The sequence below is a fragment of the Acartia tonsa genome, chromosome 3 (genome assembly GCF_053477335.1).
Source record: "Acartia tonsa isolate MP-2025a chromosome 3, ASM5347733v1, whole genome shotgun sequence".
In the NCBI taxonomy this organism is placed as follows: domain Eukaryota; kingdom Metazoa; phylum Arthropoda; class Copepoda; order Calanoida; family Acartiidae; genus Acartia; species Acartia tonsa.
In genome coordinates this window covers 6,286,064-6,312,928 of record NC_137262.1, presented here as the reverse complement: position 1 = coordinate 6,312,928, position 26,865 = coordinate 6,286,064, and the positions used below count along the sequence as shown (strand labels likewise).

General features: G+C 33.1%; 2 protein-coding genes across 2 annotated transcripts in view; both read left to right on the top strand.

The window, feature by feature from the left end:
• Nucleotides 1-232: 232 nt before the first annotated feature.
• On the top strand, nt 233-13,756 carry mr (anaphase promoting complex subunit morula). Its single transcript, XM_080152353.1, has 21 exons — nt 233-345; nt 637-726; nt 1,101-1,254; nt 1,526-1,621; nt 1,831-1,932; nt 2,337-2,485; nt 3,417-3,582; nt 3,778-3,911; nt 4,339-4,462; nt 4,804-4,869; nt 5,398-5,474; nt 6,071-6,199; nt 7,068-7,119; nt 7,364-7,438; nt 7,974-8,057; nt 10,766-10,874; nt 11,618-11,679; nt 11,885-11,989; nt 12,390-12,476; nt 12,626-12,826; nt 13,646-13,756. Exons 1-21 carry the CDS (start codon nt 233-235, stop codon nt 13,754-13,756), a joined length of 2,286 nt encoding a protein of 761 aa, XP_080008479.1.
• Nucleotides 13,753-26,865, top strand: part of LOC145313161 (uncharacterized) — a 52,170-nt gene continuing 39,057 nt past the window's right edge. Inside the window, exons 1-2 of the mRNA XM_080152435.1 lie at nt 13,753-14,427; nt 24,361-24,478. Coding sequence (XP_080008561.1) covers nt 24,469-24,478 — 10 coding nt within the window. The 5' untranslated portion in view covers nt 13,753-14,427; nt 24,361-24,468. The remainder of the gene's footprint in view (nt 14,428-24,360; nt 24,479-26,865) is intronic.

The window sequence follows — 26,865 nt, the reverse complement described above, 5'->3', positions numbered from 1 at the left end:
TGAACATAAAAACAGACAGACTCTGAAAATTTTAATAATTTTAAATTTAGTTCGATTATAAATATAAAATTAGACTGTGTATTAACAATATAAACGTAAAAACCCTAGTTAATTATAGAATAACATTGCTTTTAGTAATTTATAGAAAGATTTGTTAAATAATTAAAAAAGAACTACTTTTATTTAGAGAAAAATGTATTTTTGATTCATCATTAACTAAAATATTTTTAAAATGTCTGGAGATGAATTAGATTATTACTGGGCCGATATCTCACAAGTGTTTAATCTTTCTGCTGAGTTTAGAATACAGTGCCCTCAGTATAATGTTAAATCTACTATTTTAAGGTAGTTTTTGTATATTAAAGTTTTATGAAACTTTTTTTATATACCTACACTGTGTTTTTAAGAATTCTATACATGTTTAATGTGTAAAGAGGAGCAATGCAAAATAGTTTTTTTGTGCAACTTTTTTTTCAGAATTTCGTGCATAATTTTACTTTTTCAAAACCATTACATACCTACATTTTCATATCTAATTAAAAGTATCTAAACTTTTTTGAAAATATAAAGTGTATATTTATGCTAAACATGCATTAGGTATTTAACTAAAACATTAAAACATTAAATTATTTCAAGCCAAGAAACTTTGAATTTTCTGAGGGACAATCCAGAAGTAAATGATTTTGTTGAAGAATTTATTCTTGATACTTATAATATTAAACTGAGGTAGGTATATTATTTTTAATTGTATTACCTATTTTTTTAAAATTATTTTTGAATAAAAAGGGGGTGGTAATGCAACCATCTCGTAAAACTAAACAGTGCACAAATGGCACTTAGAATCTGAGTTTTTGTTCGAATAAGGGAAAATAGGCCTACCAAGGATTACTCATTCCAATTTTCATAACGAAATTACCCTTAATCAGAGAAACTTATTTTTTAAAATGATTAATTAAAAATCAATTATAAATACTTATGTACACCTAAATACTTTTTCAGAAGAACCCAAAGTAAGAGGGACTTACTATGAAAACTTTTTGTATCTATGCATACAAGACCTTTAAATATTTTTAACTTTTTGTTTATTCTTTTATTTAAAGAGAGGAGATAGTTCCTGAATTTTGGCAGAGCTTTTCAGTTGACAAGGATGTTGATCAGAAGACCGCGTTTGACCGGTTTGAACGTGCGGTCACGCAGCTGCATGCTCGGTCAGCTCTGTTCAAACCCGGTCTTCAAGAACTCACCAGGAATTGTGTTGTTTAAAATAAATATTACCCAAGGCTATGTATTACTAAAAGTTTTTATGACTATTGCAGTCTTTACTATTTATTTTATTGAAAAACAACAACAATTGGGAAAACAGGTTGAGATATGTAACACAACACACAAGCAAAACAATCTTCGGGTTGACAGATTTACATGAAGTATTCAAACTGCAGCTTAAGGTTTTTAATTTGACTTATTCTTCTTAAAGTATTGTTTTTATATTATAAAATCATCACAACTAAGATATTCTTGTTTTCAGGGAAGCCTTCATTCTCAGTTACCAGGGAATTATCTGACGTTGATCAAGAAATTTTACAGTCAAGCATTTGTTGTCTACTATGCCAAATCTACAAGAGTAAGTTGTTTAATAGTATAGCATCATCTAGGCGTAAAAATCAATTTAACATTGCTGTATTATTATAGAATATGTTACATTTTCCAAATATGCAGTGAGATTTTATATTTATTCTTAATTTGAAAAAAGTTCATTATGTTTGTTATTCTTACATTACTTTAGCATATTAATGTGCTGTGTTTCTCATGCATATATGTGTGGTTGTTTAGAGGTATACAGGCGACGATACCGATGATGATTTGGCCTGTGAGGGATGTACTTTCTCAACAGATTTGTGCATCTGTTCTGCTATACTCGATTCTTTTAAAAAGGTGAAACACTTTTATTTCATGGGGATATAATTTGATTAATCTAATTCTATGGAAAATAAAGAGCCATAATTTTCACTTAAAAGATACCATACATAATCTTTAATATTTAAATTTGTAGGTCAATGGTATGCTATCTGAACTTGGCCTTTTGAGGAGATTAACACAACAGGTTCAAAAAAACTTAATTTTAAAGCTATTTATTTTAATTATTATTATGAACAAAAAATCATTTTGACTGTTTTAGGCCGTGTTTGAAATTTTGAAAGAGCGCATCTATTGGCATGTTCAAGAATCATGTAAAGGATCATTTGAGGTATGTAAAATAAATTATATATCCAACTATAATTTATTTTCAATCGAAAACCCCAAATTTTACTATTATCTAAATATCTATACTATACTAGGAATCCTATATATCCAAACTGGTGAACTGGTTGGATGATTCTGTCCTTGGATGGATAAGAAGCATGTACGGATGTTCAGTACCAGGTCCACCCCTACACTCCACACCTTTTAGTAAACCCAAGGAGTCACAAGAGATTGTTGATTACAGGTATTTTATTAAATGACAATTTTCATAAAAAGTAAACGAGGAATCCCAAAAGTTTTATTTTCTCTTATTTTATTTTAAAAATATGACATGCATTTAAGTTTAGAGTAGAATGTGTATCAGTCAAATTTTCTACCTGCAGCACTATTGTTAAATGTAGGACAGTTGCCATCATAAGGCTATGATTAATGATATTGTAATAATGATTCATATTAGATCCAGAAAGAAATGCTGGAATTGTTTTTCTTAATGTTTATATTTACCGATATTTTAGTTTTATCACTTTTTTTGGGGGGGTAGGGGACATTGGACTGTATAATATTATACCCTAACCCAATTTTTATCTCTTTTGTTGACTCTAAAACTTTGGGTATTTACCTGGATAAATCTTGATTGGCTGGTTTATTGTAATGAAAATGTTCAAAACTTTAACAAAAAAATTTAATCTACTTGATTGATTGATTGATTAGCCATAGTCTCTTAGGGTTTGGACCTAAGTAGTCATGGAGTAGGCCGAGACACTTTTGTATAGCCACTAGGGCTATCAAGCTCCACGTTCAAGCACATTATGACTTCACCCGCTATCTCATGAGAGCTACTCATTATTACCTCACCCTCGCCGAGTATGGCAGGTGTCCCAAATTAAGTCACCGTAATGAATGACGCTCTCCGCAGAGGAGCTTGGGATAAGGGTAGTACTGATAATATGTACGTGACTATTAAGTATCCAAACTTACTCAATAATCCCCTTCTTACACAACCAGGGGAAGTTGCGTGAATGTATTCAACTGAGAAATTCGAGTTGCCACATGTGGACTAGAGCTCGAACTCTCATCACCGTAACTCAGTGAGTTACCACTGAGCTACGACGCCCCTCATCTTACCTTATGATATTTGAAAATGTAAATACTGATTCAATTTTTGTAAAATTCAGGGATAAATTGACAAACATTATGTTTGAGACGTACACGAAGGCCAGGATAGAACAACTGTACAATATCATCATTGAATTCCCAGATTCTCAACCAGCTTTGGAGGATTTACGAGATTGTCTAAGCAGAACTAATCTTAGAAATTTTCTCACTTCAAATCTCAGACAGGTATAAAAACTATTGGGTGCTCGAAAAAACACTTTAAAATGGCATTACTAAGGTATAATATTTCGAAATTACGTAGATACATTAAACTCTAGGTAAATTGAAAACTTTAGGAATTTATAAAATTTTCATTATAAAATTTAATTATGTTCCTTTTGATAAGAGTAAGACTTTGAATTTTATCCATTGATATTTCAGACCTTGGACACAAAGTTACTGCACCCTGGTGTGCAAACAGGAGACATATTGTCTGCCTACATAGCTGCCATCCAAGCTCTCAGGGTCCTGGATGGTTCTGGTGTTATTCTGGAACTTGTCTGCACAAATTTAAGGTAGGTATTAAACATTATTTGTTGATGTTTTCATGTTATTTGTTTTTATGTAATGGGATGAAATACAACTATAGATGTTTTCATTATAAACATATCAGACCAGTCAATTTAATATTAGTAGAATATACATTAACTTTGGCTTCTGTAAGGCAGGTGTCACAACTTGATAAGTTAATCCACTTAAGTAATAAACATCAAAGTAACGGGATGTCTTTCTATGTGTGGCAAAGAATCTGGGTAACGGTAATAATATTATGATTTTGCTTTACATAAAAGCTTCTCATAAGTTTAGGGAAAGTTTATAACTATTTTAGGGGAAGGGTACTTTCTGCTTGCCAAAAGTTGTCTTTGGAATACAATTATAATGTGGAATTATATTTTATCCTTCAGCACCTTCTAAAGGTGTTAAATGCATATATATTTATAGGAAATATCTGAAGACACGTGAGGATACAGTGAAATGTATAGTACAGTCGCTCCTGGATGAATCTGGCCCCGAGTTGAGAGAAGAACTAATGAAGGGAGAGGGTTTACAACTTGAGGATGTTGAGGTTTGTTTTTATATAAATATAAACTTTGCATTTGTTTGCTCACAGGGATCTCAAGGGATAAGACAATGGCCGATAAATTGATGTATAATCCCAATGATGATTCACAAAATTACCTCTTCTGTAGATAACAATTAGTGGTTGAAACGTTTGGACACTTATCTTAATGAACCAACCCACTAAAATTCAATGAAAGTTACTAAAGCTGTTTAGTCAGCGAATAACCTTTTAAGTTTTAGTTAATCATTTTAATCTAAATTTTCATTATTTATTGACTAAAATCTCAAAAATAAAATAGATATACAGATGAACGTCTTGTTACTTATTATGTTATTTGTGTAAAGGATGAAGAGGTTGGTGACAATTGGGAAGAATGGGAACCGGATCCAGTGGACGCTGACCCTAACAAGGTAAAACAAGCTGATTCATTGATAGTTGTACCATACCTAATACGGGCGGGGATGCTGTCCATAACACTCAAACGCCAGGTCGAACAACCCGCCAGGATAACTAAGGAGAGCCAATTCAATTGTATCCTTCTCTGTTCAAACACCCGGGTTATTAGGTTAAGTAACACCCATCAGACAACCAACTCTTTGATTGCACTACGTTTGTCTGAGAAGTTCTAACTACGGCATGGTAATGAGTTGCGCCTGTTTTGTCGCGCACCTGATATAGTTGCAGCAGGAACCATTTTTAACGTCTTTAGTTATGACGCGATGCTAAGCTGAGAATCGAATCACCTTCCCGATGACGAGCTTATTGATCGATTAAAAATTAATTAGATTTGCCTTAAATAATACCTATAAGGTCTGTAACGTATTGCTAAGGAAATTTAGGTTTTTTACAATAAATTCATGTTCATGTTAGCTCATGTTAGCTTATTTTATAAAAGTATTTTACCAATCTGACGCTAGCTTAATAAAAATTTTGTTTAGGTATCACGTAGCAGGCGAACAGCTGATATTATCTCCATGCTTGTCAATATTTATGGCAGCAAACAGGAATATGATTCGTATATTCACTTAATGTATTCATTTTTTGATTTGCTCGTAAGATCTTTTTGTGAGTTTCGGTAAGAAAGAGAAATTAAAAGCTTTGATTAATCTACAACTCATGATCCCTCAATTAAAGTAATCTCTTCCCTATTTGGGAGAGATTAATTTTATCGTCAATTGCCATATCTCTATTCATTGGAAGTTTAAAATATTATTTCTTTCTTATAGAGAAATGGGGTCGTACAAAAACAAATATGAATTAGGTGAGAGAATTAATGAAAGTGGGTTAAAAACTTGAAAAGGGACAAAACAATACAACATTAAAATAAATGAATATCTATTCCAGTATGGCTTCCAAACCGATCAATATCCGCTGGATTAAACCGGTTCTCAGCCATGTAGCGTCTTGTTATACAGACAATTCTCCACGGATAATAGAATCAAAATTATTAGCCAAAGCCCTCTGCCACAATGGTCCAACAAAACTGGAATTAATCCATTAATTAATATTTCTTTATTTCACTATCTGGAAATCTGGCTAAAATCTATAATACGAAGCGATAAGTAACTTTTCTCATACCTTTATTTTCTGATCCTAATAAGTTAATAACAGAATAACGGATAATTGTTGCAACCAGATATTTGTGAACGAGTACCGCAGCTTGCTGAGTAACAGGCTCCTAACACACTGGAGTTATGATACAGAAAAAGAAATCAGATATCTGGAAATGTTGAAATTAAGGTTGGAAACTTAAGAATTTTAAATTAACAAGGTTTGCTAAAAAGAGAGATTTTTACTAATTATAATTTGGTAACTCTGTTGTGTCGTGTGTAAATGCCCCTTTTAAGTTTTTCAAGTCCATTTTATCAAAAATGAGCTTTTGAAACCTCCAAAAGTCAAAAATAGACTTGGCAAAAAAAATATGTTGAGTTTTTCTTGATTTGAGGTCGGATCCAGAGCCAGAGCCGCACCAAAATCAAACGGCTCCGCAACGCTTATAACAGCTGTACAATGTTATTACAAAATTATTACTGGTGCTTTTCAATCAAAGTGTCTGCCGAGAACTATCCCCCCCCCCCCAGGCCCCCCTCTATATTTTGTAATAAATTTTTATTAATGACTTTGGAAGTGTTTCTCCCATGCATTATTCCTACGGGTCCGTAGATGCAGAGCTAACCAGTACTTAATATAACCTAACTTAAATTGACTTAAAGCTACAAAACAAACAAATGATCAACCCCCTATTTAAATTAAAAAAAAAAAAAAGAGTAGGCTGGGTTTTGTGCTCGACTAGGCACTTTGAGGGAAACCGCCATATAACTCACAATATATAACTTACTAGAAATTTTTTTTCTCGTATTCATTCGAATCCGGTGGATAGGAACCGGTTCTCATCCATACGAAAAAACTATGTCTAGCATCGTATTATATCCAGCTTTCTACGAATATAAAAATGTACAATCATAAGATTAAAACCAGGTTTTTTTAGCCGGTGCCTTCGGCACCACGGGGCTAAAAAAACTAGTTTTAATCTCATAATTGTACATTCTATATCCGCGGAAAGCCGTTTTTAATACGATGAAAGAAATAACTAATAACTATTCTTTAGATTTGGAGGGTCAGGAGAAGATTCAGTTTATCAGTGTGAAGTTATGTTGAAGGTAAACTTTAAAAGATAAAGCATTGTTTATAATTATAAAAATATTCTTTCCATTTCTCTGGCTGTTTTAACCTCTATAAATGATAAAACAGTTATGAAAAAATTGAACATTTTTTACAGTTTTAATTAGGAAAACGTACATTAGTTAGATGATGTTTATATACCTACTAAATTTGGCTTATTGAAAATGTTATAGGTAAAATGCGGGGAATTTGGAACTAAATATAAGGACAAATATTTTTTAGGATATTGGTGACAGTAAGAGAATCAACTACCAGCTTCACTCGCAGGATGGCGGTTGTCCTGAGTTAATAACACAGGTAGTCTACGAGACAGACTGACTGACGGACCAACTTTCTTCCTACTGTTTTGTTAAATTCTTCACCTGAAAATACATTAAAAGAAAAACCTCTGCTGGATCTTTAAATCATTTCAATGGTGCGCCAAATCGGGGTGAGCCAACTTTCCACCAATGAGAGCACAGCATTTTACGAAATGCCACGCTGTGATTAGCTGAAATTCGGCGCACCCCGATTTGGCGCGCCATTGAAATGATTTAAAGATCCAGCTCTAGACAAAGGAAGGACTTCTCCGTAAGTATATGTAATTAAAGAGTTAATCGTCTGCTACAAAGCTTTTAGTTTTCATACAACTTGGTGTTTTAAAGTGAATTTTTTTTTATGAAATTCAGTCCTACGTAATAGTACTACAAAGAAAATGGATATTGGACATTTTTAACTATAAAAGCTAGTCAATGCCTTTGGTGCCTTACAATTGTCCTTTTCTATTATTGAAATATGACAAGAGCACAAGATATCATTTTTTCAAATTTTACATATCATACTTTACTTTTAGCCTATTCGAGTGAATGCAATGATCTTATCTGCTCATTTCTGGCCACCATTCAAGAACAATGAACCAGTCCAACTTGTTGATCAGGTAAATATCCATTGGCCCTCCACTATGTGCCCAGAATTCCAATATAAAACAAAAACTCATAGTTCTGTTAATTTTGCTTCAAATTGGGTAAAATCTTTTGGGTTGGGTCACTAATTACCCCAAGTTTTGGTATCTTTAAAAAAAACGGCGGCAGGATCGCCGCTCCCGCCGTTAACCGCCATTTTCCGCCGCCAAAAAACAACATTATCTCAAATGATTCCAAATTGCCTAATTTGGCGAGAAATGCAAAAAAAAAATTTGGCGGCGGCGGCTGAAAACGGCGGGAGCGGCAGGCCCGCCGCCGTTTTTTTCAAAGATACATAAAATTGGGGTGATTAGTGACACCCTAAAAAGATTTTGATCCAATATCTTAAAAGCACAGGAGAAGCACTGAATTTAAGATATACCTTGATAAATGAGAATTTGAAAATGAAGATACCAAAACTTGGGGTGATTGGTGACACAACACAAAATATTTTACCCAATTATCTCTAAAACTAAGGGAGTAGCGCCCAAAATAAAATTGCTGGTATGTCGTGTTTCAAGTCACCACATTTTACCCCCCCCCCCCTTAAATAAATTATCAATGAAATACTTATATATCAATTGATTTGTTTCAGGGAGGGAGGGGACATTGGGCTGTTTATTACACTAGTCCCCAAAGCTTTGTAATAACGTTTTATTATCCATTGGTTTAGCAACTTTAGGGGCTTTTACTGAATTTTATTTGTTTTTTTTAAATGTTAAATGTCCAAACGTTTAAACCACTAATTGTAATCTACAGAAGGGGTAATTTTGTGTATCATTGTAAGTTCATATATTTATCGGCCATTAACTTATCCCTTTAGATCCCAGGATTTGTTGACATTAATAACTATAAACAAGGAAACATGTTAATTCTTTTTCATTAAAAAATTGACCTATTATTATTGCTGCGCTACTTTTAGACAAAGCAATCCTTGTTTTAAAAATAAAAGCAAATATATCACAAATCACCCCAAAAGCACTAAAAACTTTAATCCAAAGGCCTTGCAATCAAAGGATTGATTGTCTGCAATAGGGCCTTTATCAGGAAGGAAGGGGACATTGGGCTGTTTATCACTCTAGTCCCCAAAGTTTTATAATAACATTTTCTTATTTGTTTATTAAGTTGAGTGTCATAACTTTTCAACCAATAATTGTAATCTACAGAAGGGTAAGTTTGTGTATCATTATTGGTAATGTACATCAATTTATCTGCCATTCTCTTATCCCTTTAGATCCCTAGGCCTTCATACATTTATTAACAAATTTGCTTAAATCTTTTAGTTTCTTTACAAGTTTGCTTAACTCCTTTAATTCATTAGGGCGTGCATATGAAAAGGAATAGGTTTTAGTTTTATCAAATTGAAACATTTAAGATATTATTCATTTGATTTAAAAAGAATGGTAATTGATTAGAAGCAACAGGTTCGATTATATAGCTTAAATGAATATTTCTAGGCGTGTGCATGGGGGGCCTCCCCCCAAACTCCGGGGGTGAGGGGGGGGGGCGAGGATATCCTTTAAAGACTTTAAGCAATAAAAATAAGGGATTGTATCAAAAAATTGCATCGAGAACTATAAATATCACGATAAAATCATTTGTAAAAAAAAGGTATTTTAATTTGTGTAAAAATTGCTATAAAATGGGTCCGACCGCTCCTACAAAAATGCGGGAAAAAAATTCAGCTAACGATGCCGCCAGTGAAACCAACGGGATTCATTCACTGAGTGCCTTGGTTAAACATGTGTAAAGGTCTGATATGCGGCATCGTTAGCTGAAAAAAGATCAAATTATTTATCATTACAAAATATTATAATTCCTGATTCTTTAAGGGGGAATGCTTTGACATCAATTTTTTCATAAGTTTTATAGGTAACCGTATAAAAACTAATTTAAAATCGTATAGTATATTCAATAAGCTTTCAAAAAAAGTATAACATATTACTGTAGCTCAATTTTTGGTAGTTTGACGATAATTTAAAGTTTGCATATAAAATGTAATTTCAATAGCCAGGCTTTATTACAAAATCCTAAATATTTAGGTAGGCTACTTCTCGAAGCTGTAAAATTATAAGTAATTGATATTTTCACCTCTAGCTTTGGGAATCATTCTCAAATATGACAAAGATTTACCTAAAACTTTAAAATTGGTCAATATTCAAAAGTGCATTTTTTGGAATCTTGGAGTTTTTGCATTGGCTGGGCACATAGTGCCCTCCCTTTAGAAAAAAATAATTGAAAATTAGGTGGGGGTGGGGGGGAAGGGCGGTTTTTTTCTCTTATTAGATTCTTGAGGACAGGTTAGGTTATAAAATGGGTACATGATAGCCTCGTCAGTTTAGGGCACCGCAGGTATAGGCCCCGCAATGATATGGTCCCACGCAGAGGTTAAACATAGCAGAAAAAAGAAAAAAATATGATGCAATATAGGAAGGAAGATATTAAATAGAATTTATTGTAGGAAATCTTTAAATATAAATATTCAACTGGCTAAAAACCTGTCCCTTGATCTAAGTATTCTTCTCTCACACTAGGAAGATAAGAATCAAAAGAATTATCTTATTCCACTAAAAACATAGATAATGAAAGAAAAATATTAACTTAATTTATAATATGCTATGTTTAATACCTAAAAGTTTAAAAAATTCAAGTTACATTGTATTAAAATGATTATGTATTTAAGGTAAAAGAAGCACTTGATGTGTACACAAAGGCCTTTCAAACTTTGAAGGGTAACAGAACTCTGGAATGGAATACTGGACTGGGCTTTGTTCAAATCAATGTGGAATTAGGTAGGTTTATATTTCTGCAAACATAGCTAGCAGCTCTTTAACTTACTGTTTCCTATAGGTAATACGTTTATGTTGTTTCAAGTTTAGCAAATCTACTGTATATTAATCAGGACACGTCTTTACGTCGAGAATTGTTTTTAAATACAAATTCAATTTCAAATTATAGTGTTCTAACTTACTAGTAATAAATGTCACACTATTATTGTTATAAGCTGTTATTCGATTACAATTTTCCTAGTTTTAAAATTTTCTAATATACTTTGTTATAAGTTCCAAGAAGTTATTCTTGGTTTAATTAAAACATTCTGGTCATGTGTTTACTGAAAGTACATTTATATTTCCCTAATTGTTAAAGAAAACCAAGAATATTTTATTATAGAAACCTTGTAGAATGTACACGAGTTTCACCTCAAGGATCTCGCTAACCGCTGAACCGATCGGGTTCTCCTTAACAGGGTAGCTTCTCATAGATCCCGGGAAGGTTTATAACTATTTTCTTGGGGGATGGGACACCCCCAACCTCCCCAAAAAATAAAAAATCCCCCCCCGAAAATTTTTTTTTTGAATTTTTTTAACCAAAATTAAAAATGAGGAGGGGCCTACCTTTCCCCCCCAAAAAAAATTTCTCCTTCTTAAGTGCCCTTAGAGGCCTCTAGGGGCGTAGCCGCTAGTTATTTAAATATACTAGCATGTACTTTTACACTTTTAGGCTTATATTTGTAATATATCAAGATATATTTTAGGAGATAAAAAGCTGGATTTAAAAGTGAGCCCAATCCATGCCTCCATTATTTGTAAATTTCAGGTAAAACTTTGATGTAAAATAAAATCAAGGACGGTTGTAATCAAAAGTAGTGTAGTATTATAAATTTTTAAAGTTGATTTAATGAAATTAATTCCTAAGCAAGAAAATTTTGGAATTATGTTAAATGCAAAAATTATTAGTTTGAATTTCCACAAACTATTATAACGGATGCATTGCACATCCTAATACTAAATTAACCCTTTAGGAAAAAGAAGAATGGTCAGTAAATGATTTGTCGGCCTCTCTAAAAGTATCTGCTTCCCTTCTCAAAAGAAAGATGGCCTACTGGATTTCTCAAAGAGTTGTCAAGGTATGATGATCTTAATTTTTTCTCTGTATTATTTATATTGATAACCAGGGAGTGAGAGGATATTGGGGTGTTTATTACACTAGTCCCTAAAGTCTTATAATAACGCTTTCTTATTCGTTGGCTTAACAATCCTTGGGGACTTTTATTGAATTTGATTGGTTGGTTCATTTAGTTGGGTTTCCAAACGTTTCAACCACTAATCTACAGAAGGGGTATTTTTGTATATCATCATTGGGGATGTCCATTAATTTGGCCATTGTCTTAATCCTATAGATCCCTGATGAAAACATCCTTAAAAGCGAAACCTACCCTTCAATAAATGTGGGAAAACTTTTCTTTTCAATAATCTTAAGCGAATTTTACTTTATGTTTTTTTAAAATCATTTCTATACTTGTACAGGAAGTAAGAAGGGATGTATTTGGTTTGGCAGACGATGATTCTTTAGCCAATGACAATAGAGGTACAGGAGGCAACAACCAATCACAGGTCCGTTTTCATTTTTCTACTAATCACAGTGAACGATTCATTTATCAGCTAATCACAGCGAGATTAGCTAATCATTCATAAGCTTTATGACACCTTCAGAATATATAATTTTTAAGTAAGAATAAACCATGACTAACTTTTATTTTTAGGCTTACGACTCTAACCAAACCGGCAACGAAGGTGATGGTCTGAACCTGTCCTCTGACGACGAGAGCCTGACAGAGACCAGGGAGTCACAGAGGGAGGAGGAGCTCTCATTGTTCTGGTCCTTTATTGTCAACATGCTGACCAACCTGGATGCTATGCCTATTGAGAGGATCCATCAGATGCTGAAGATTTTTGCCATGCAGGTACTTTTTAGTTTAACCATACCTCTCTTTACCTTGCTATTGTCTGTCTGTTTATCCCTTTAAAAACGTTGTTATGTTGACAAGCTATGACTGTTATGAAGATCCATAGGCGTCCAAGAATGGGGGGAGGGGGGTAAAGGATTTACTGCATATCCCCCCTCAAACTAAGAAACATCTTATCTAACCATCCAAAGGGGTAGTTTCACGAAATGCATTTGAACTTAATTATTTAGTGAACCGCATATTTTTTCCTGGTTAATTGGTTAAACTACATTTATATGGCATATATTTGAAAGAATTTCAATTTTCTACCACGTAATTTTTAAAATATCAAGACTTGAAAATCGTCTTTTTTTAAATTGCATATATCACAAAAAGACGATTTTCAAGTCTTGATATTTTCAAAACTACGTGGTAGAAAATTTAAATTCTTTCAAACATATGCCATATAAATATAGTTAAACCCATTAACTAGTTAAAAATATGCGGTTCACTAAATTAAGTTCAAATGCATTTCGTGAAACTACCCGTTTAAAAAAATAGATTACTCCCCAAAAACCTTTGAACACCTTCAAAAAAAGCTTGGACGTCCTAAGAGTATATATTATACCTAATAACTAATTGATGTCTGTTTCTTTGTTTATTTTGTAAACAACGTTGTCATGTTTTAAAACTGATTCAATTAACAGAAATTTCAAAAATTTTGCCACATATATAATTCATTTTAAAAGCAAGATTTCTCTATAACTGTTTTTTTTATATCTGTAGGTATTTCATATTTGATATGTTTGGAATTATGAGTAATAAGTTCTCATTCAGGGCCCAAGTGCAGTTGAGTGTGACATAAATGAGCTGAGACAATTCCTGGATAAGAAAGTGAGACAACAGAAGCTATCCTTCTCTGACGGTCAATACAGGCTTCCTAAATAATCTATGCATGTAATAGGTCAGACAAAGATTAATGTAAAAATCAAGAAATAGTTTGTTAGAAGTAACCCAGTCAACATTTTTATGTTAGCAATTAAGGAGTGAGGGGACATTGAGCTGTTTATCACTCTAGTCCCCAAAGGATAAAGTTTTATGATAACGTTTTCTTATTCGTTGGCTTAACAACTTTGGGAACTTTATTGAATTCTGATTGGTTGGTTCATCAAGTGAAGTGTTTTAACATTTCAATTACTAATTGTAATGTACGTACAGGTGGGATAAGTTTATGTATAATCATTGGAAATTTACATCAATTTATCAGTTATTGTCTTATCCCTTTAGATCCATGGTAGCAAGAAGTGAAAATTTTATATTAAGTATGAAAAATCTTCTTTTAAGGACATATCTTTATCTTTATCAAATCCATGATAATTTTTTGATTACTTCTTAAGTTCTGAACTTACTTTTTCTTGAATGTTTTGTTCTTGTCCTATTTTTACATTTATACTGTTACAAAATCATTTTATGTATTTTTCATCTAATGTTTTAATGGCATAGCTTCTATTTAACTAACCTGTTTAAGTTTTATTAATGATTCTATTAGATCTGTGATGTTATTAATTTCAGACTATTAAAATGAGATGAAATTATAGTTTGAACATATTTTCTTCCAGGTAATTAGATTTATCATTTTTAGTAGAAAGATTTTAGAGTCCCATGTTGGCGTTTTTTATTGATCCAATTCTATCCTATTATATAAAGTAGTAAGCTGTTATTGTCTGTAGTGAAAGATCTTGCTAACCACTGAACTGATATAGTCCAACTTTGCAGTGAAGCTTCGTACAGGTCCAAGGATGGTTTTAGGCTGTTTTATTTTTATAAAAAGTCTAGGTATGGTTTTAGTCTATTTTTCTGCCCTTCCATATCCCTACTAATATAGAGGCCCTAGATGCTTGGGGCGCAGCCGCTAGTCTATAATACAAAGTAGAACGATGTCCGTCTGTCTGTCTGTCTGTCCCTTAAGATCTCAGTAACCACTGAACCGATCGGATTGTACTCTTCAGGGTATATACCTATTGGTCCTGTGGTGGTTTTAAGCTATTTTCTTGGGGGGTGGGACACCCCCAAAAAACAAAAAAATCCCCCCCCCCATTTTTTTTTTTTTTTTTTTTTTTTTTTTTGCTTAAGATTTCCTTGGTCCTTTAACGAATTTCGCCTTAATTTTTTGTATCACCTCTTGGGGCAAAGCCCCTAGAGGCTAGGGGCGAAGCCGCTAGTAGATGAAATGACAATAAAAGAAATATTAGAATTTAGTGAAATATTTTTATAAGCTAAGCTTTTCTATAATTAGGACCGGTCCGTCCGTACAGAACGGTTAGCTTTTTTTATTTATTTAGACATGTTAGAATTGTCCTATTGATTTTAAACTTTTCATGATCATTCTTGTAATAATAAGGTAAAGTTTAGAAAGCACAGCACCGTTATAGCCGTTATCAGAAAGTCAATAGGTCCCTTTAAACATTATTTACATCAACTTTTGTATGATATTATTGTACTATTCATCTGATATTTGGAATGCTGATCCCTACATCATTATAAACAAAGCCTCTCCAAAAAACATGAAGGGTATTAATATTTTGTTTAGTTTCTTAGGTTATATTCATTTTATATAATCGTATTGGGGATTTTTGATATTTTGTTTTAGTAAATTGTAAAAAGGGGGATAGGTTTCAGTGTTGCATGTTCATGTTAAAAATGCATGTTATATTGATTTTTTACTTCCCTCTATAACATATTTATTTGCGTAAAATTTTCCCTTTATTATTCAAGTAAAAAACTTGTACTTTCAGTACTTCGGCTACTCTATTATTTATAATTTTTCGGTTCCCTGTTGAAGTGGATATAGAAAAAATACTAATTTTTATTTATTGTTGTTTTAAGAAATGTAAATATATTCATTTATCTATTATTTTCCTGAAATATCATGTACATATTTTGGGGGATTTTTTTCAATGTTAATAAATCGTCCATTGAACTGTGAGGGAAAATCTACGAGTTGTGTTCCGTGATTTAAGTATGTTCTTAAGAAATGGCAATACGATTTACTTGCTTTCCTTTATTTTTAAAATCGAAGCTTTTCTATAATTAGGGTCTGTACGTCCGTAAATGGCGATTAGCTCTTTTCGTTAATTTTGGAATGTTAGAATTGCCCTATCGATTATGATTTTGTAAGAGTTAAGTACGACTTAAAAGCGAAGCAACTCTATAATCGTTACTAGAAATTCCGTACGTCCATTTACAACATGTTGAATATAAAAAATTAGTGTATTATAAATTGTCCTATTCCTCTGATTTTTGAAACAATTGTTCCTAGGGCGATAAGGTACAATATTTAAAGCGAAGCTTCTCTATAATCAAGTCGTAATAATTTATTCATGTCCTTAAACAGAATCCTATTCCTGAGACACTCAGTTTTGCAACAAGATTAGGTATATTATATACTATCTATATTCTGCTAATTGATTTTTTGACACTCAAGTGTTCATGTTCGTTTTTTTTGTTGTTAATTCAGAGCTTCGTTTTCATGGAAGTTGTCATCCTTGTTATGACTACAAGTACTTTGATTGATCAATAATAAGTCATACGTAGCGTATTTACTTTTAGTATTGTTGTTGCATCAAAAGTACAATTTCTCTGTTATTTACATTTTTTTTGTAAAACATATCCATTATAACCAAAATAAATCTTTGTGCTTATCCGTTACTATTTTTCTAATATCTACGCTATTCTTCAATTAATTGTAATCTATAGTAGGTGTGTTTTAAAAAGGGATGGTTTTCTATAATTGGTTTGTCTGTCTCGATAATTGATTTAGGCATGTTAGAATCGTAGTAACCATCTCAAACTTTGCATTATGTTTCCTTAAGCACTACGCTTATAAAAACGTAGCAACCGTATAAATATTACTAAAATGTCTATAATTCCATTGAGCTTTTAGACATTATTAATTTTCATAGTTTAATTATCTCATTAACTTAAACTTTTAAATTCCCATGACGATTTGCACAATGTTGTTTGCTAAACAACTCTACATTCAAATTGTATTTTCTCATCTTCTTTATACTTTTTTCTTTCTAGAATCTTTATTACTTTCCATGGACTTAATTCTACCATAAAATCAATAATTTTGTTTTTGATTTATTTTTGCTTCAATACCCGCATAAGGACTGCTTTCCTTTTTTGTCCATTGTCGTATGATTAATATAGTATTATAATGGATGTAGAATATACGTGTTTATTATGACAGTGGAAAAAATTGTCGTAATGTTAAGTTGCTATTTTCACTGTCATTTATTGGTCAGTTCGTTCGTCCAGAAGGAGGGGAGAGCATGGGGTAAAGGGGTTAAGGGTTAACGTTATTTTAGCTCCCTACAAGTTTCAATTTGTAAGAGTACACGATAATCTGTTGTAATATCCAAGTAATAACAAATCCATTAATATTATGTTGAAACCAATTTCCACAGCTTTCTAAGAGTAACTTTACAGGTAGACTCCTTAAAGGACAGTTTTTAATAACAAAATTATTAATCTTTCACTTTTTTAAAACTTAAAAATTAATAATTTTATGAACATTTTTCTTGAAATATACTGGTCCCAAAAGTTTTATACTGTTATTTAATCTTGATTTGATTGCAAAAATACAATTGTCTAAACTTTTCAACAAATAATCATAGAATATAGATGGAGAAATTTGGTTTATCATAATTGGAGGCGTACATCAATTTATAGTCCATTGTGTCTAGTTTACAATTACAAATACAAACACATAAAATATAATTTTATATTGAAAATTCTCAAATGCAATTGTATATTTGGAAAAACTTGCTATTGCTTGTTCAATTGTAATTAAAATCATATTATAATTATATTATTTTAAAAACTGAGCCTTGAATATGTCTATAATTAGGTGCTATACACATGATTTAACCAGTCTTTAGCAACTTTTCTTCATTTAAACATCAATAAATATTCATTAGAAGTGTATTTAATAACATATTCTTTTCATTAATACAAAAAAAATATAAGATATGTTAGTGGCTTGTTCTTTATTTAATCTTATTAAAATAATTGTCTGTCTTTTTCAACTATTAGTTATTTTAAGAAAACTTTTCTTTGATAAAGGGGGGGGGGGGGTTTTAATGCAACCATCTCGTAATCAGTGATTAAATGGCACTTAGAATTCGAATTTCGATCTGAAATTTTTCATGAGTAATCCTTGGTAGGTCTATTTTCCCTAAATCGAACAAAAAGTTGGAAAAGTAACGGCTGGCGGCTGGCAGCTCAGCCGTTTAGCCGTTTTTTTGCCTATTTTCAGGGCAAATTCATCATTAATTACGTAGGAATCAACTTTTAAAAACATATTTTGGGTTTAATTCATGGTAAATGATAGCTATAACCATTTTTTAAATTTCTAGTATCAGCTGCTAAACGGCTAGAATCGGCCGAAAACGGCTGGGAGCTGCCAAGAGTATGAAGGGTAGATATGGCTTGTGACGTATCTAGGGGTAGGTTTTTAAGGCTGCTGAGCTCAAAAATACTACCAAAAATAGTGGCCGCCCATCCATATGGCAGCTGGGTAACAGCGGCAGCTCAGCTGGGAGCGGCCAAGAGTAGAATGAGTAGATAGGGCTTGTGACGTGTCTAGGGTTAGGTTTTTATGGGTGCTGAGCTCATAAATACTACCAAAAATAGTGGCAGCCCATCCATATGGCAGCTGGGTAACAGCTGCAGCTCAGCTGGGAGCGGCCAAGAGTAGAATGAGTATATTGGGCTTGTGACATGTCTAGGGGTAGGTTTTTATGGGTTCTAAGCTCAAAAATACTACCAAAAATAGTGGCGGCCCATCCATTTGGCGGCTGGGTAACAGCTGCAGCTCAGCTGAAAGCGGCCAAGAATAGAATGAGTACATAGGGCTTGTGACGTGTCTAGGGGTAGGTTTTTATGGGTGCTGAGCTCAAAAATGTTACCAAAATTAGTAATGGCCTTCCATATGGCAGCTGGGTAACAGCTGCAGCTCAGCTGGGAGCGGCCAAGAGTAGAATGAGTAGATAGGGATTGTGATGTGTTTAGGGGTAGGTTTTTATGGGTGCTAAGCTCAAAAAAAACTACCAAAAATAGAGGCGGCCCATCCATATGGCAGCCGGGTAACAGCTGCAGCTCAGCTGGGAGTGGCCAAGGGTAGAATGAGAAGATAGGGCTTTTGATGTCACATGTGTCTAGGGGTAGGTTTTTATGAATGCTGAGCTCAAATTTACTACCAAAAATAAAGGTGGTCCATCCATATGGTTGCTGGGTAACAGGGGTAGGTCTGAGCTCAAAAATACTACCAAAAATAGTGGCGGCCCATCCATATTGCAGCTTTGTAACAGCTGCAGCTCAGCTGGAAGCAGCCAAGGGTAAAATGGGTACATAGGGCTTGTTATGTGTCAAGGGGTAGGTTTAAATGGGTGCTAAGCTCTAAAATAAACACCAAAAATAGTGGATGCCCATCCATATGGTTGCTGGGTAACAGCTGCAGCTGTGCAGTAAGCTGTTGTTTAAGCTATAAGCACTTTTTGGGACTATTGAAGGATAACCAAATATTGAATATTTCAGTATTGATTTAGTTGTTAAACAGCTGAAATTGGCTGGGAACAAGGGGGGGGGGGAAGTTCTGACACATTTGCGTAAACCTGGTGTATAGGCTTTATCTTTGGACTGAGAGGATAGGTTATTAGGGATAAAATCATTCTTATAGGATGAATTTCCCCCAGATTTAAGATTTTTTGGATAGCCCTCCAGGTTCCGGAGCTCCAGGCCTCCAGGTGGTCTCTGTACAGGTAAAAATTAAAAATAAGATTTTTTTTTTGAAGAGTTACAGGTTAACTTATAAAACAAAATATGCTTCTTTTTGATTGTTTTTCACATATTAGAAGAAAAAAACATACATATTTTGTCTCATAAGCTGACATCTAACTCTTAAAAAAAAATTTTTTTTTCATTTTTACCTGTAGAGAGACCACCTGGAGGCCTGGAGCTCCGGAACCTGGAGGCCTATCCAAAAAATCTTAAATCTGGGGGAAGTTCATCATATAAGAATGATTTTATCCCTAATAACCTATCCTCTCAGTCCAAAGATAAAGCCTATACACCAGGTTTACGCAAATGTGTCAGAACTTCCCCCCCCCCTTACCAACAGATAAAGGTAAAAGTTTAAGACAAAGCTTGTGATGTGTGGGGTAAATTTTTATAGGTGCCAAGCTTATTAATACTCCCCAAAAATAGAAAGGCCCATCCATATTATCAAGGTAACGGCTGCTGCTCAGCTGTAGCTGTTACCCAGCGGCCATATGGATGGGCCCCAACTATTATTGGTAGTGTTTTTGAGCTCATCACCCCCATAAAAAGTTAAAAACCTACCCCTAGAAATGTTACATGCTATATCTACAACATATACTTTTGGCTGTTGATAACTGTTTTCAGACGTTATTGGTAGTTTTCAGTGAAATCTAGAAATTAAAAAACTGTTACTAGTAATATGTCCATGAAATGAAGTTATAATGTTAATTGGGAGAAGTTTAATTCTACTGAAATAATAAATTTTGTGATATTCTTCACACGTCACAAGCCCTATGTACTCATTTTACTCTTGGCTGCTCCCAGCTGAGCTGCAGCTGTTACCAAGCTGCAATATGGATGGGCCGCCACTATTTTTGGTAGTATTTTTGAGCTCAGACCTACCCCTGTTACCCAGCAACCATATGGATGGACCAACACTATTTTTGGTAGTAATTTTGAGCTCAGCATTCATAAAAACCTACCCCTAGACACATCACAAGCCCTATCTTCTCATTCTACTCTTGGCCACTCTCAGCTGAGCTACAGCTGTTACCCAGCTGCCATATGGATTGGCCGCCACTATTTTTGGTAGTATTTTTGTGGTCAGCACCCATAAAAACCTACCTCTAGACACGTCACACGCCCTATGTACTCATTCTACTCTTGTCCGCTCACAGCTGAGCTGCAGCTGTTACCCAGCTGCCATATGGATGGGCTGCCATTATTTTTGGTAGTATTTTTGAGCTCAGCACCCATAAAAACCTACCCCTAGACATGTCACAAGCCTTATCTACTTTTTCTACTCTTAGCCGCTCCCAGCTGAGCTGCAGCTGTTACCCAGCTGCCATATGGATGGGCGGCCACTATTTTTGGAAGTATTTTTGAGCTCAGCAGCCATAAAAACCTACCCCTAGACACGTCACAAGCCATATCTACCCTTCATACTCTTTGCAGCTCCCAGCCGTTTTCAGCCGGCTCTAGCCGTTTAGCAGCTGGTACTAGAAATTTAAAAAATGGTTATTGCTATCATTTACCATGAATAAAACCAAAAATAAGTTTTTAAAAGTTGATTCCTAAGTAATTAATGATGAATTTGCCCTGAAAATAGTCAAAAAACGGCTAAACGGCTGAGCTGCCAGCCGCTACTTTTCCAACTTTTTGTTCGATTTAGGGAAAATAGACCTACCAAGGATTACTTATGCAAAATTTCAGATCGAAATTCGAATTCTAAGTACCATTTAATCACTGATTACGAGATGGTTGCATTAAAAACCCCCCCCTTTACTGAGTGAAAAAGTCTTTGATACTTCTTAGTTATTTATTGAAATATATTTCGGTGGTCATTGCACCCTCTTCAGTCTAAATGACATAAATCATATTAATTTAATTTACACATTAAAAGATAAGTAAGAATAAAGAAAGGGGGAGGTCATTTTCTAGTAAATTCCGTAAAGGTGTGTGTGTTATAAGGCCTAAAAATAGTAGTAGAACGATAAGGTGCTCTATATATTTGTATTCCCTATTGAATAGAACAATAGGGAGCACCTTATCGTTCTACTACTATTTTTAGGCCTTATAACACACACACCTTTACACACCTTTACGGAATTTACTAGAAAATGACCTCCCCCTTTGTAGAACTATAAAGGCAGATATACTTATCATAATTGCAACGTTTAAAGTCTAATTATTGCAAAAAAAAATGTATTTTTGGCAAAAATAACTGTGAGTTATGTAATTTATTGGCATTTTGTGACGTAACCTTGTCTAGACTTTCAAAAGTATTTGGTGATTTAGTTTTCCATTCTTTTTATGAAAATAATGAATTTTAATGAAAGTGTCTAGTTAATTGATTGAAGAGTATATTCACTTCGCTGTAAATGAAGAAATGTACATTTTTGAACACTGATAACCCCCTCACCCTTTTTTTGAAATAAATTGAAAAAAGGGTGAGTTTTTCGTTAGTCAGGTAACAGGTTAGGTTAGGTTATATTAGATTCTGCTCTAAAATAAGTGCTCAACGCTCACCTTGTGTGAAATTACTGAAACGTTCTAGAGAATAAAATAACGTATTCTGTAATAACTTAAATGTTATTCTTTTATGGAAATATGACAAGTGAATGAACAATATTAATTATTTTCTATACATACCTAAGTATGTTTTATGTTATAATTAGATTAGATAATTTCTTTGGCTCTGCAAACAAATATCACCCATATAACTTTATGCAGAATTTGATTTCTTGGATACAAGAATGACAAAATTATACATCACGAAAATCAAGGGATAGATTTGAAAATATTTTTTGGAAAAACCAACTAGTGAGTTCAAAATAATATATAGATTAACCTATATCGAGATGTTACAACTGCTACCACATACAAATTTGTTTACCTATTGTTCTGTCCCTGTGACCCTATATATATTATCTTGTTAGTAAAGTTGGCAAATCTAGTTAAAAATTGCAGCAACTTATAATCAAGACCTTTTTTTTGCAAACAACAACATTAGGTGATAATTTCATTTTTTTTTTGAAGGGGTTGATATCTTTTACTTTATAACTAAAAACTAATAGAAATCTGAAAATGCATTTTTCCCTTATTTTATTGGTTGATACTGAGTTGAAACTACATGACCAAAACTAATGTCCATTTTCAATTAGCAGCAGAAAATATTATATTTTATCTAGGTGTTTTTAAAAGCGAAGCTTTTCTATAATTAGGGTCGGTCCGTCCGTCCGTCCGAGATAGATAGCTTTTATTCGTTAATTTAGGCATGTTAGAATTGTCCTATCGATTTCAAACTTTGCATGATGATTCGTGTAGTAGTAAACGATTTAGATAGCAACTCTATAATCATTACCAGAATGTCTGTACGTCCATTTTAAACATGTTGATTTTTCTACTTTTTTAACAACAAATTTTTATGTGATCTAACTATCCTTTTGATCTGATTTTTGGTGTGTTGATTTCTGGGACAACAAAGAATAACATAATCATTATAAGCTAAGCAACTCTATAATCAAGTCCTAAAAATGTAAGTATGTTCATAAACATTATCCTGTATCAAGCAGTTTTTCAACAAATTTACTTACAATTTTGCTTCGACTTTTATATTCTGATTATTCAGTTTAGACACTATACAAGTGTTAATGTCCGTTTGTCCTACCGTTACAGTGCTTCGCTTTTATGGATGTTGTCATCCTTGTTTTTTTTTATATTTGTGCATTTAAATATGAGCATTTTACTTTCATTCATATTACATGCGCGGCGTAGCATCATTGTAGACTGTAAATATACTGGACCCCAAGGTTTTGAAACATGTTTTCAAATTTTTCTCCAACTCATCTTAGAATCTTGGTGAGGAGTAATTTTGTGTATTACAGTTTTGGGCTATACATAGGTTCATCGTTCATTGTCTTATCCCTTAAGATCCCAGCAAAACCTAGATATTTTGTCTAAAAAAATTCTTTTGTTTTTGTTGAAACAAAGGTTAAAATGAAATGCAATATTGACCCCTTTAACTTTGTGTTCAATACCTATTAGTCCTATTATAAATCCGAGTATAATTCACAATGATCCAAAACAAGTACAAACATGTGAGAAAAGAATACCTATAGAGTTGCAATGGTTGAATTTATGAGACGTCAAAGTAAATTCATCATTACTTGGATCTTACACCAGATTATCATGTTCTCTAATAAAGTAAAACTTGTAGCTGTATAAAATAACGATTCTCCCATTCCCTACCCCCTACTAGATGAACGAACTAACTAATAAGTGATGTCCATGTTAGCAACCTAAATTGACAACAATTTTCCCTGTGTCATTATATCCACGTATATTCTACATATATCCATTGACGTCATTGTACATTTTAACTTAATTATAAAGTTACAAATTGATAAAAATATATTTTTTTTACTTCACCTTGGTTAATTTTCATTCTTTTCTGTATTAAGTTGCTGTATTGATTACAGTATTTTAAACACCTAGTTATGAAATATAATGATCGTGCTTTTGATATTAAGTATGCCAAGTTTTAATAATATAGGACAATTATATCAAAATTTTGATCTCAATTGACCCACAGTATTGCCATATTTATAAAGCTAAGATTTTCTGGTTAGAAACAATTTAAAACAAAGAAAGAGAAATAGAGAGAGAGAGAGAAATAGAGAATGGGGAGAATAATGTGCAAAATATTGATCAAACATTGTTCCTTTCAGATTCTAGAATCCGTCCATCCATCCACATTTGTATTTATGTGTCCCAACAAGCTTAGCACATACGGCCATCTTGTTAGTCAACGTGACAATTAAAAAGTGAAGCTAAAAATGGGGACAGGTAACTTTTTTTATATTTTTCCTTTGAAGAGATTTTTGATTATTAATAATGCGCAATTTTAATCAATCTTTGGCGCATTTTTAATGTCTGATGGTGGCTGGATATAATTGTCAACTGTCCAGAATGTCCAGCAGGCAGGCAAGGGAGTACCTTGACCCTGAAATATGTGCAAGTTATTTATTACTTTGGTCCAATATTCCCCTTCCCCCCTTATTCTTGGTTATTGACCATCAGACTTTTTAAATATGCAATGTCCCTCTTCACATCAAAGATGGGGATATATTTCATTGTAAAAAAAATTATAGCAGCTATGTTGTTCTTTGTTTTTTGTATTTATTGTTGTCTAATAACCACAACTTAATTTGATAGGAGAGTATATTAAAATCATTATTTCCATTGTTTAATTTAAAATATATGCTGATGGTTTTTCTTGTAATCCTATAATATAAAGTAGTAAGCTTTAATTTGTCTGAAGCTAAAAATCTCTAAAATTGCCATCCCAAATAGGTTGTACTTTTTAGGGAAACTTAATAAATATCTTCCGAATTTTTTATGCATTTCCTTATGCGTGTCCAATAATTTTAAAATACAATCTTTAGCTTTGGTTTTTGTAAAATTTTAAAGTCATTTAACAGTCTAACTAACCTTTTGATTGAAGACCATGGGAGTTTTAATTGTTGATTGTAATGAATTTTTGTCTGCATTTAGGCCAAGACATTTCCCCACTTACTATTAAACACACTTGACATAAATAGTTGAAGTGCATCAATTATAACATCTTTTCTTGTATGTAATCTTCTTTGAGTAATCACTTCTCTGACAACTTGCGCCTGCGGGTATAAAAAAAAGTAAAGAAGAAGCTTGATAAAAAAATCTGAATTTTTGTTTGTCCTATGAATGGCAAATACTTCCTTTTCCCTAGACAAACACTTCCCCCTCCCCTTCTTGTCTAGGTATCTACTGTACCATTTACCTTAATTTTTATTCCTTAGTTCATTTATTTAATTATTGGTTATTGATGATTCTTTATACTTAGACATTATTCAAAGTTAGTAAAAGTTGTTTTTTAAAATGAATTTAATGACAATATAATTTAGAATTTTTCCCTTTAATCATAGATTTCGTATTTTAAAAAAAATGGTTGCTCCAAAAAGTTATGTATATAAAAGTATGTAAATGCCAGACAATTAAGGTTGGCAATCCGTTCAATTTTTGGACCGGATTCGGATTCTTACAAAAATCCGCCCAAAAAAGAAACGGATTAATCTGTGGATTCCAGATTCTTATTTTTTTGACGGATTCGGGAATGCGGATTCTAGAAATATTGTAAAAGGCCTTTTTAAAAACAAATTAAGGGACTAAATTTTACCGGGTACGGGGAAAAATCTAAAGTTGCGTTTTTTCATATTTTCACAGTAGCTTTTCTCTTATTTCTAGACCCAACAGCGGCCAAAATGACTTTGTTAAAATCTAAATTTATATTAGGACCAAAAAAACTCAAGACGCTAATTTTAGCCTAACAATTAACAACCCGCTATTAAAATAACTGATTCGGATTCGGATTGCCAACCCTACAGACAATATTAATGTTTTTGTAATATTATATTGTCTTTTCTGTTGAATAAGTTTGTTATAGTAATAGATATATTATAACATAGATGTTGCACCAGATTTTCATGTACTCTAATAATGTGATTAGCACAGCTGGCAAAAATGACGATACCCCAATCCATTGATGAACGAACTGACCAATAAATGAGGACCATATTAGCAACCTAAATTGACAGTAAATTTTCCCTTGCTAATTTATCCCCGTAAGCTATATCCATTATTTCAGTGCACTTATTATTAGTTTATTGATGAAAAGTTTGCTTTCATTTCTTGTTTTTACATATCGGTCATTTCAAGAAGCATATCTACCTACTCTTTAGTAAGATTTTAAGGGGTTTTCTTTCAAAACAAGGATGATAACACGTCCAATAGTTGATAAATTTAAGTATAATAAATTGCCAAAAAAATTTCTATCGGAACTTTAGTGAAATTGAGGGGGGGAGGGGGAGGGGTAAGTCCACCTTTACTTTCAATTTTAGAAAAAAGTGGGAATTTTTTTTAAAGGGCGATTTATCTTTGGAGAGTAGAGGAACCCTCGACCAAATAGTTAAAAACCTCTCCCTGACCAAAAAGAAGCTTTAGTGTAAAGGAGAGCCATATGAGTTCAGCGGCTAGCAAGATCCTTTGATATGGACACGCATACACATCGAAATCCTGTTATTTGATATAAGGATTTCTATTTTTTTTGACAGACAGAAAAAACGCCGAATTCGTTGAAGAACTTTGATACCAATAATACAATTTTCTGCACTATCATACTACCTAATTTTTTCAGT